The sequence below is a fragment of the Hypanus sabinus genome, chromosome 19 (genome assembly GCF_030144855.1).
Source record: "Hypanus sabinus isolate sHypSab1 chromosome 19, sHypSab1.hap1, whole genome shotgun sequence".
Taxonomy (NCBI): domain Eukaryota; kingdom Metazoa; phylum Chordata; class Chondrichthyes; order Myliobatiformes; family Dasyatidae; genus Hypanus; species Hypanus sabinus.
In genome coordinates, this window is record NC_082724.1 from 62,926,912 (window position 1) to 62,939,561 (window position 12,650).

Below are 12,650 nucleotides of genomic sequence, written 5' to 3' on the forward strand. Positions count from 1 at the left end.
GGGAGAGAGAGAGAGGCTCACTCCAGGACAACCGTTGTCAGCTCGAGCTGCACAGAAGTTTGCGGTCAAGCTCAGTCAAGCCGTTCTTGTTCAAAGATCTGCCTCACTAAGGTGTACCCTAAAGGAGCCAAAGACAAGGCCATCAAAGCCTATGTAATTCTGGACGATCAGAGCAATCGCTCACTAGTCAGTCCAGAGTTCTTTAAATTGTTCAACATTGAGAGCGAGCAGTTCCCATACTACCTTAGAACTTGCTCAGGAAACGCGGAAACTCATGGAAGGAAGGCAGAAGGCTTCCAGCTCGAGTCCCTGGATGGTAAAGTCGTCATCTGTCTCCTTCCACTCTTAGAGTGCAATGAAATTTTGAATAACTGCACTGAGATCCCGACGCCAAGTGCGGTGCTACACCAGCCACAACTCCGCCACATCGCCAAACACATCCCAGAACTGGATCCAAAAGCAGAAATACTCCTGCTATTAGGAAGAGATGTTATCCGGGTGCACAAGGTTAGGCAGCAGGTCAGTGGACCACACGACGCCCCCTTTGCGCAACGCCTGGATCTAGGCTGGGTGGTGATAGGAGAAGTGTGCCCTGGCAATGTATACAAACCGACGGTTAGCACACTCAAGACCAATGTGCTAGAGAGTGGCCACCATTCAATTTTTCAACCCCGCACAAGTGTCACGTGTATTAAGGAAGCACAACAAGGCTTTAACAAACGTAAAGTAACTGATGAGACGCTGGGTCAGCCAGTCTTCGTTCAAACTGAGCATGATAATAAACTTGCTCAATCAGCTCAAGATGCCATTTTCTTAAAAACAAAGGACACCAAGGTCTTCAGAGTCGAAGCAAATAATGGGGTCGCCCCACTGCCTTTCAGAGAACCACGCCAGTGCTTGCCAAACAACAAAGAGCAGGCAGTCAAGCAGTTCACGTCCTTGCAAAAAACCCTGAAAAGGAAACCTGAGACGCAGCAACGCACCTGATTGACCCACGAGGTACTGTGCACACTAACGGCAGAGGTCACAGCCATTATAAATGCACGACCACTCCTACCAGTGTCTTCTGACCCGGAAAACCCCTTCATACTCTCGCCATCAATGCTCCTTACACAGAAGGCAGGAGCTCCCCCTCCACCAGGGGACTTCTCTGATAAGGATTTGTACTTAAAGCAATGGAGACAGGTCCAGGCTCTGGCAAATTGGTCCTGGTCTCGCTACATTCCCTAGCAGGGACGGACATGTCGGGATGGTTGAGTTGAAAACTACCGACCAAGGTGATGTGAAAATATACCAAAGGCCTGTTACAGAAGACATTCTACTTCTACCTAAGGACTGATTAGAGACTAAAGTTTTGTATTATGTTCATTGTGACCTTACGAAGGTTAAGCGGGGAGTGTGTTGCCTTTATGGCAGTTATTTAGTTTATAATATTTTTGCTTAGTAATTTGTTTGTTAGCATTCTAGTTAAAGTTAGGATTGTTTAAAGTTGTCTGTGAGATATCGCGGCATGCGATGACGTCACATCCGGTTTTGCCGCGTCCTGTGGGAAAATACCGGTTTGGAGAAACGGGAAGCTGGGGGTCGAGACATGTGCGAGCGCGAGCAAGCAGCAACGTTTTCTCTACGCACCAGGAACATTGTGAAAGCAACGCTGTGAGTTATGAGATAATCAATATGTTGAATTAAAATGTTAACACCGATCCTGTTAAAAGTAATGACGGTCGATAATGTTTATGTTTTCGTTAGTTGAAGAGTTGCGGATAGTTTGCGTTGAAGTGTATTTAAAGCAGTCAATGGCGTAGGTAGATTCTGACTGTATGCTGCACTTTAATGTAATGTAGTTGTTGTAGTTTTACTTTTGCAAGTATTTACGATGTAATTGTAATATCAAGAAGGAAACAAATGCTGTACAAATCTTGTATTGTTTTATCAACAGTTTTCACCATACGTCAATGTGGAAGAGTGAACAGTAAACGGTTAATCTTACTGTGATCCTGTCGTTATTGACAAAGGTTTATCTTGGTGTTTAGTTCCGCGTTATCTTACACGCCGAGCGAGAACACTACAAATCCCAATTAGATAATAACTCACTTTCAGATTTCCTAAAAATGAGTCATTTGCTCTTTGATTACTGACTCCAAATCTTAACTGGTCTCTCGTTCCCTGAATTCTATCTTCCTTATGAACATTGTTTTTTTCCAGTCTTCTGGTATGATACTAATGGAGCTTAAAGGGAACAGTAAACTAAAGGAAGAGAAGGAAACACAACCTGGTAAGTTTCAGTTTGTTTAAAGGAGCAATTTGGATCTTTGCCAGTATTCACCAATTCTAAATTCTATCCATAGCCTCCACATTACAACTCAAAACTGCTCTGATACCTTCCATGATGATCAATACTATCCTGCTCCTTTCACCTGTGTCCTGATCATATAACCTGGAATACTAAGCACCCAGTCTTGGTCACCATGTTTCCATAACAGTATTAGATTATCCTCATATGTTGCTGCTATTGTATGCTGTCAACTTATTGATCTTGATGCATTTTGATGAAAACTTAAGCTTAGATTTCAATGTTTTTTTCCAACTCCGGATTTGCTCTATGTTGTATTTTTTCTTTACATTTTCTGCCCCAAAAGGTCAAGCAGAAGGATAAGGTAGAGTCCGACACGATCCTGCATGCTCAAAAAGCTTGTTGACATTAATGCACTAAAGATAAGTAGGACTCTCTCCAACACAGATTGGTGCTTCAGGAGAGGGCTACATTAAATAAAGGGATAAAAGCGATTAGATCACTGAGTGCGGTTTCCAAAGATTCTATAATCAAGCTCAGCATTCAGCAGAATAATATATCAGCTGCAAAAAACACTTTAAAATCTCTTACCACGGGGATGTCAAAGAGTGGCTCCAGTCGCTTGAATCCCTCTCCACACTTCCAGAGTCTGATCTGGGAATTTTGTGAACCTGAAATCATGAATTAAAACAGATAATATTCAAGCAATATTAGCAATTCAGTAAAAAAAAACTGATACACATTCTTATCGTCCTGTATTTACTCCCCATATAATGCACCATAAATATAGATGAAATTAAGACATCCTATAAAAGTTAACATTTGATTGAAGAAAATGAGATGATACACTAGGGAAGATTAATGAAGGACCCCAGGAATATGTCATTCTGTTGCTGGCTACTGCAATGAGTGCATTCAAATACTGGTACAGAGAAATGGCTAATTATCTTAGCTACACAGCAAGACTGGACGTTAAGACTATGAAAGAAGATGTGAGTAACTACAGAAGTGTTAACAGAGAACGTTTCTCAGCTTCATTGTGCCCTAGAAGCTACGCTAGCATGGTAGTAACCTGCAAGCAGGAATACATTATGATCAAACAATTACTGCAAGAGCCCAGAAATGACAGGCAAAATTCAGAGCCAGCCACTATACAGCATTGTTAATGTAGTAAAACATTAAGATGCCTTGTGGGCACAGGCTCTAAATCCCTTTCAACAGGAGAACGTCTTGATAAAAATAGATAAAATTCAGATGGGAAATTGGCTGACATGGACTGAGCAAAACACTGCTGATGTTGAAAATCTGAAATAAACTGTTGGCAGCAGTCTGCAGGTGAGGCATCATCAGCTTGGAAAATAAGGTAAGCATGTTTTAGGTTACAAGGGAACAGGTTGGAACAAGCAAAGGAAATGTCTGTGATACAATGCAGACCTAGGCTGGCAAAATAATAAATAATTATTTATTTATTGAGATACAGCGCAGAATAGTCCCTACCAACCATTTGAGCTGCAGTGCCCAGCAACCCCTGATATAACCCCAGCCTAAACACAGGACAATTTACAATGACCAATTAAACTAATTGGTATGCTTTTGGACTGTGGGAGGAAATGGAAGCACCTGGAGAAAACCCACGATTCCACAGGGAGGAAGTACAGATCCCTTACAGATGACGGTGTAATAGCATCGGAACTAACCACTACCCTTTACTTTAAAATAAATATTGGCAGCTGGAAGAAAATAGAGAAGCAGAAATGTATAATATTGAAAACAAAGGTACAGCCACATGTGTGAAAAAATGGCATAGTTGTTTAACTTGAAAATGTAATTTAATGCTAAAGGAGGTGGCTATTCCTTGAACTTACACAGGGTGTAGCTCGGAGAATTGCAGGGTGAAGGCAGCTGAGTGGGTAGAGAATTAAAGCTCCAGGTTGTTCTTACAAACGGAACCATTCTACATCGTGGTCACACAAACCTTGTTTGGCTTTTCCAACAGAACAATCACATTTATTGCAAACACCAAATGAATGAATTACTACATCATCTGGAAAGACTGCTTGGGCCCCTAAGTAGTGGGAAAGAAAGAAAATGTTGCATTCTTATAATTGTATGGAAACAGATTCAGGAGTCAGAAAAGGTATGGTTCCTTGTGAATGATGAAAGTGAAGGGCGGTGGAACCTTGTAGGAGATGGGGGAAGTTATGGAGCATTGTCCTTTGAATGTGAGATAGAAAACAAGCACCAGAGGAATCTTACCCTTGTTCCAGCTGACAGCAACTGTATGTGGGAAATAGGAGACAGAGTTGGAAGCCCGAACTGTGGAACAGGAGAAGCCACAGTTAAGGCAAATGGAGGACATCTTGAAGGCACTGGTATGGAAAGTCGCATCAGAATAGGTATAATGAAGACAGCAAAACCGAGAGAATGCATCCTTACAGGGTGTATAGCAAGAGGAGGTGAAATTGGGATGATGTGGCAGCTGTGAGGGTTTACAATGGATATTGGCAGCTGACGTATTCCCTAGAGATGTTCAAGAAAAAGTAAAGTCAAAGATGGGCCATGGGAATCAAAGAGACAGGTAGTAACAGGCAGTAAAATAAAAAAAAACTCTGGAAAAACAGCGGAAGCAGCACCAATATAATCCCCAGAACATCCTTAGTCTCATTGCTACCATCAGAGAAGTAGCACAAGAACCTGAAGACACACAACAGTTTCTTCCCCTCTGTCTTCAGATTTCTGAATAGGCAATGAACACTACTCCATTGTTTTTGCACTACATATTTAATTTGCCTTTTTATGTATACATTTCACATTTCTTATAATTTCTAGTTTATGGATTGCACTGAAATGTTGTTAAAAAACAAAAAAAGATTCACAACCTATGTCAGTGATAATAAACCTGATTCTGAACATACTCGAATGGGAATCTGAGTAAGTCAAACTTGTTTCAGAACAGGATAGACAATACGTTCTGTATGTTCTGAATGAAGCAAAAAGGACAATAAAGTGTTTTCTGAAAGCATGTTTAGCAACTTTCAGTAGACACAGACATTAAATTGCATGTCAGTTTGATGTACCTGAGGCTACCAAATCACTGTTCAGCAGTGCTGCCACAGAAGTAATCCAATTTGGCTGCTTTATGCCTGGATCTCCTTGGAAACCATGAGCTGCCCTGACAGTTACCAGAGGCCTCTTCTTAGTAACTGTCCAAAGCGCCAAGGAGCTGAAACACAGAGGTCAACAGGTTTAAAGTTTAATTTCCTACATTTCGGCAAAATGATTTGTACCAAATCTTTGTTTTAGAAATAAAAATGAATAAAACTGAAATATTTCAGACTTAAAACACGTACCCATCATCAGCTCCAGAAACCATCGTCTCCTCATTTATCAGCTGAATGCAGTCGATGGAACTCCTGGGGAGCAAAGGGAAAATCACAACTAGCTGAAAAGCAAGAAACTGTTAGGGCTAGAAATCTGAAATACAAACGCCATTTCCAGAAAAGTTGGGGTATTTTCCAAAATGCAATAAAAACAAAAATCTGTGATATGTTAATTCACGTGAACCTTTATTTAACTGACAAAAGTACAAAGAAAAGATTTTCAATAGTTTTACTGACCAACTTAATTGTATTTTGTAAATATACACAAATTTAGAATTTGGTGGCTGCAACACACTCAACAAAAGTTGGGACAGAGGCATGTTTACCATTGTGTTACATCACCTTTCCTTTAAATAACACTTTCTAATCGTTTTGGAACTGAGGATACTAATTGTAGTAGATTTGCAACTGGAAATTTTGTCCATTCTTGCTTGATATAAGACTTCAGCTGCTCAACAGTCTGTGGTCTCCGTTGTCTGATTCTCCTCTTCATGATGCGCCATACATTTTCAATAGGAGATAAATCTGGAATGGCAGCAGGCCAGTCAAGCACACGCACTCTGTGTCTACAAAGCCACGCTGTTGTAGCCCGTGCAGAATGTGGTCTGGCATTGTCCTGCTGAAATAAGCATGGACGTCCTGGAAAGAGACGTCATCTTGATGGCAACATATGTCTCTCTAAAATCCTAATATACGCCTCAGAGTCAATGGTACCTTCACATACATGCAACTCACCCATGCCGTGGGCACTGATGCACCCCCATACCATCACATATGCTGGCTTTTGCACCTTTTGCTGATAACAATCAGGATGGTCGTTTTCATCTTTGGCACGGAGAACTCAACGCCCGTTTTTTCCAAAAACTAGCTGAAATGTGGACTCATCTGACCACAGCACTCACTGGCATTTCGGCATAGAGTTGATGTATGGCTTCCTCCTTGCATAATACAGTTTCAAGTTGCATTTCTGGATGCAGTGACGGACTGCGTTAAGTGACAATGGTTTTCTGAAGTACTCCCGAGCCCAGGTGGCTATAATTGTCACAGTAGCACGACAGTTTCTTAGGCAGTGCTGCCTGAGGGCTCGAAGGTCACGCGCATTCAACAGTGGTTTCCGATCTTGCCCTTTACGCACTGATACATCTCTGAATTCTCTGAATCCTTTCACAATATTATGTACTGTAGATGTTGAAAGACCCAAATTCTCTGCAATCTTGCGTCGAGAAATGTTCCTTTTGAACTGACTAACAATTCTCTCACGAATTTTGGGACAAAGGGGTGAAGCATGACCCATCCTTGCTTGCAAAGACTGAGCCTTTGATGGATGCTGCTTTTATACCCAGTCATGATACCACACCTGATACCAATTAGCCTGCTTAATGTGGAGTCTTACAAACCGGTGTGACTTGAATATTCTGTGCACTTTTCAATCTTATTTCAACTCTGTCCCAACTTTTGTTGAGTGTGTTGCAGCCATCAAATTCTAAATTTGTGTATATTTACAAAATACAATTCAGTTGGTCAGTAAAACTATTGAAAATCTTTTCTTTGTACTTTTATCAGTTAAATAAAGGTTCACGTGAATTAACATATCACAGATTTTTGTTTTTATTGCATTTTGGAAAATATCCCAACTTTTCTGGAAATGGGGCTTGTAAAACCAGAAAATGGCAACAGGTACTCAGACATGTATCTGCCTGACCTGTGGAGTATCCCTATTATTTTTGTTATATTTTAAGCTGCAAGATGTACATATGTACAAAATTAAGGGAGGGAAGTTTAGAGGAGACATCAGGGGTAAGTTTTTTTTTTATTAACACAGAGGGTTGTGATTGCCTGGAATGACTTGCCAGGGATGGTGGTGGAGGCTAAAACATTAGGGATATTTAAGAGTCTCTTGGACAGGCACATGGATGAAAGAAAAATGGAGGGTTATGGGGTAGTGTGGGTTTAGTACTAAGGATTATATGGGTCAGCACAACATGGAGGGCTCAAGGGTCTGTACTATGCTGTAGCGTTCTATGGTTCCAAGATAAACTTGTTGATAGACAGTCAGTGATCAGAACAAGCTACCAGCTGTACAGAGATCTCCTAATGATGACAGGCACTGAAACAGCAGCTCTCATCTGTCAACTTTATTCCAATCTCCCAATAGTTTTCTGCTATTTGCTGTCAGTCATAATGGCAATAGGTTAGATAGGGCCTCGGCCCTAGTGGTGGTGTGATGTTGTCTGATAACTGTAGGATAGACCAAGGGGAAAATGGTCTGCTTACTGGACAAAACACATCAAGAGCAAGTCATCTGCTTCCCTTTGCCCATCACTGCGTCTCTGAACTGTGACAGGGATATCTGTAATGCAACTTCGGTGACAGAAAAACAACTCAAACTACTGTTGTCACATTGGAACAAAACTCTTACACATGGTGGACTACCTTAATACTGAAAGAAGTGACACGTCCCTTATACTAAAGTGCTCTCTTCATATTCTTGATATTGTGGTAGTTTCAATTCACTTGCAATGGGAATCAATGCCAACCCTCAACCACTCACCCCTCCCAACCCAGGTAGATGCCTTAACCCACTCTACAAGACATGCACAACACAGTACCAGTACATGCTTTCCCTTCTCCCTCAAAACAATCCACACCCTTCACCACAAATTAAGGCAATCACATCAATTTTTGGTGACAAATCAAATGATGCTCTACACTATACTATGTAGAGTAGTATACATAATATACAGTCAGCCCTCCTTATCCGTGGGGGATTGCTTCCAGGACCTCCCCAGCAGATACCAAAAAACGAAGATGCTCAAGTTGGTAGACTTTAGGACCCAGTGGAGCCCGGGACCTGCCACCCACAGTGTTTCTGTTCCGGAAAATGATCACAATTGAAAATAAAGTGTAATTAATAAAGCGATCAGAAAGAGGTGAAACACCATCAGTCATTGGAAAAGCGTTAGGCTACAGTTGGTCAACGATCAGAACACTTTTAAAGGATAAAATGAGAATAATGGAGCATGTGAACGCCTTGCCCCGATGAAAGCTACAATTATTACTAAGCAATGCCATGGTTTAATTATTGAAATACATAATGTTTCTTAAGTGTTTTATATGCATAGAAAGGTAAAATACATACTATATACTAAGACAAGCGTTTGACTAACTGATGCTAAATAATATCGGATGTACCTGTTCCGACTTAGAGAACTTACGTTTTTTTTTCAATTCCCGATCTGCAGTAACCTATGCACATCCTCCTGTATACTTTAAATCATCTCTAGATTACTTATAATACTTAATATAATGTAAATGCTATGTAAATAGCTGTTATACTGTATTGTTTAAGGAATAATGACAAGAAAAAAAATCTGTGCATGCTGTGCTGGAGAGAGAGCTTCCAGGTTTTCCTAATCAGTGGTTGGTTGAATCCGTGCATGCGGAACCCATGGATAAGGAGGGCCGACTGTTGTTGTGAATCTCCACATAATTTCCTGTTGTTGCAACTGTATAAAGATCTTGCAAAAAAGGAGACATGCGGCCAGCCCAACAAACGATCATGCCGATCGAACATTTGTTCAGTGCAGGCGATGTGACAATTACCTTGCATGAAAACACTTTGGTAGGAAGAATATAAATGCAAGAGAGTGGGGTTGAGAGGGATAATAAATGGAGCAGAGCCAATGAGCCAAATGGCCTAATTTTGCTTGTCTTATGGTCTTGAAAGGAGGTGCATTCAAAAGTAGTCTGCTAGAACGTTTCATTTCACGGCAAAAGTAGAAATGTTGAGTCACGCCCCATTTAAATGTCAAAGGTGAGTGACAGCAACAGGAGGGACTGTTTCTTTCCAGCCAGTGCTGCCTGGCCTGTTAAGTGTTTCCAGAATTTTCTGTTTTATTAGCTCAAGTGCAGTTGTATACGCAGTCATTTAAAAGCTGTGAATAACGTGTGTCTTGTGCTCCTGTGTTAAATGCACCTTCCTGCTGAGGGCTGCTGACTGCTCTCTGCTTTTAACAGTACAATTCCACCTCACTGGCTACTAGCATTCAAACTAATGGCCTCAGTGTTAAAGAGAAGAGCTCCGATGATACAAAAGGAACAATGGAAAATGCTGACATTAGGATCACTGCCAGCGTGATCATCTTTTGCTGAACATAAATTTCAACTGTAGAATCCTACTGTCATTTCAATGGGTTGTCAGTGTTTACAGGACGGTCGATGATTAATGAACTCAGTTATGTATTTGCAATCAACTGCATTGCTAGTCTAAAGGCATATTAATAGGACCTGCCAGATAATGACATACTCCTCATTTCAGCACCTGTACTTTAATGGAGTGTTTAGGAACAAGTAATTGGCAACAGATAAGATCAGGTAAGCTGGGGGGAAAAGGATGACAAAAAGCAAACTGTGTGAGGCAGAGCTCAGAGAAACAACCAACTCAGTTATTCTAAAGAATAAATTTCACAGCTTCTTTATGGGAATTGCTCCCCATTGTCTCTCATTATCTAAACACAGACTTTCTACCAAACAGCTGTGAAGATGATTAATTCAGTCAGGGCTAAATTACTTTTTATAGAACGAAAGAAAGTATATGACATGGGAAGCCATTTAGTCCAGTGGCTGTGGCAGATGAAAAGGAACTACCCAACCTGACACAACCCCACTTTGTATCACAGGGTCCCTATTCTTCAATTACTATTCAGATACTGTCAAGGGTTTCTGCTTCCCTTAATCTTTTCAGGCAGCAAGTTCAAGACCAACACTCCCCCCTCCCCTGGGTGAAGAAATGTTTCCTCAGCACCCTCTAAACTTTGGTTTTTGACCCCTTTACCAATAGAACCAGTTCCTTTCAATTTATATTTTATCACCCCTATCATTTTATACAGCACAATTAAGTCTCTTCAGTTTCCCTTGTTTCTGAAAAGAAAAAAAAATCTTATTGCAGCTGAACTTTCCTCAAATACAATTTTCCAGTTCCTGTGACATCATCTCTTCCGCATCCCTTTCCAAATGCCATCTTATTTTTCTTGTAATGTGGTGACCAGACCAGTCCTCAAGCCATGATCTAACTAGTAATGTATTCAGTCTCCCTGTTCTTATATTCTTTGCTTCAGATAATAAAGGAAACTATTCTTTTTCAAGCTTCTTGATTGAAGCATCTAACTACTTTAAGGATGTGTGTGTGTGGCTCCTTCAGTTCCTCCAAACATTCAATATTTTTGTTGCACTCCCCAAATGCATTACCTCACACTTCCCTGACCCAAATGAACAGACCATCTACTGTATTTCTTTATCCTCTTCAGCGTTAACCAATTTTAGTGCCTACAGTTTTTCCACATCAAAAATAGTGAGGGAGCTTAAAATGAGGCAAGCTGGCCAGCTGAAAAGTTAGTCCTCCAAAGATTTCTGACAATTACATGAAGCATTTTTGTGAATCTCTACTGTATATTCTTTCCAGTACAACTTGTTTAAACTTTTATAACATGGTGACCATATCTGTGAAGTCAGCTAGAAATAACATCGCTTAGCTTGATTGTGATGCTCTTCATAATTATGCAACCCCTAACATAACCTAGGATTAATAAATTGATCCTGCTGAGAAAATCCAATGCTTTCAGGAGGGCTGAGAGGGTGCAGGGAAGCTGGACACAAGCAAAATTAGTGACATCTTTGGCACAGCAGCCAGCAGCTTTTAAAATGCTGTTTCTGATTGGTTGAGTTGCCGCAGACTTTGCCAATAAGGCTGGGTCAAATGGAGCAGCTATGTTGAGAGTGAGCCTGTGTAAGAATGGGGAGCTGAGGCTTTGGCAAAGTGGCACAGGTCAGAATCAGTTACCGTAAATTCCGGACTATAAGCCGCTACTTTTTTCCCACGCTTTGAACACTGCGGCAACACTGCAGCCTATACTACGTTGCGGCTAATGCATGTTTATTTTTCATGCCGCCAAAAACATTTTGCCTCGTAACAGTTGACCAATAAAATTGATGAGTAGTTCACAGAGGTCCAATGAAATTGTACGATAAATCAAGCGCACTTTCACAATTAAATTATTGTAAATCAGTCATTTGTACTCACCCTCATCAACATGGAAAACACTCGAAGAAAAGCATATGATGCAGCTTTTAAGTTAAAGGCGATCAATCTGGCGGTTGAAGAAGGAAATCGAGCTGCTGCACATAATCTTGGCATAAATGAATCGATGGTGAGACGGTGGAGACGCCAGCGTGAAGAACTGAGTCAATGCAAAAAGATGACAAAAGCTTTCAGAGGTAATCATAGCAGATGGCCCGAACTTGAAAACTTTCTTGAAGACTGAGTTAACACACAGAGAGCAGGCGGCCGCGGTGTTACCACCGTGCAAATCAGACTGAAGGCTAAAGCAATCGCCAACAAAATGAAAATCGAAGATTTTAGAGGTGGGCCATCATGGTGTTTTAGATTTATGAGACGAAAAGGCCTGACTGTCAGGGTACGCACGACTCTGTGTCAGCAGTTCCCTCCCGACCACGAGGAAAAACTTGCTAACTTCCGCACATTCACTCAAACAAAGATAGCGGAGAATTCCATCGGGCCAGATGATATCATAAATATGGATGAAGTACCTTTGACGTTTGACCTGCCTCTCACTTGGACTGTTAATAAAAAAGGTGACTTGTCCATCACACTGAAAACAAGTGGCCATGACAGAACGCATTTTACTTTGTGTTCTGAGCTGCACAGCATCTGGACTAAAGCTTCCACCGATGGTGATTTTTAAGCGGCTGACAACACCAAAGGAAAAATTCCCAAAAGAAATCATGGTGAAAGTCAATAAGAAAGGTTGGATGATGGAGAGTCTAATGAAGGATTGGCTGAGAGAGTGCTACGCCAAGCGACCGGGGGATTTTTTCACAGAAAAAAGCGGCGCTGCGCGTTGAGTGGGAGGCTTGGATGATGAGTGGCGAGAAATCCTTTACCAAAACAGGACGCATGC

The 12,650-nt window shown here is 41.2% G+C and overlaps 1 protein-coding gene across 1 annotated transcript in view; it reads right to left on the minus strand.

The window, feature by feature from the left end:
• The window catches only part of rrp9 (ribosomal RNA processing 9, U3 small nucleolar RNA binding protein), a 53,724-nt gene that overhangs the window by 9,478 nt on the left and 31,596 nt on the right, over positions 1-12,650 (minus strand). The window contains exons 11-13 of the mRNA XM_059944546.1: positions 5,644-5,706; positions 5,371-5,516; positions 2,885-2,964 (exon numbers count right to left, since the gene is read on the minus strand). Coding sequence (XP_059800529.1) covers positions 2,885-2,964; positions 5,371-5,516; positions 5,644-5,706 — 289 coding nt within the window. The remainder of the gene's footprint in view (positions 1-2,884; positions 2,965-5,370; positions 5,517-5,643; positions 5,707-12,650) is intronic.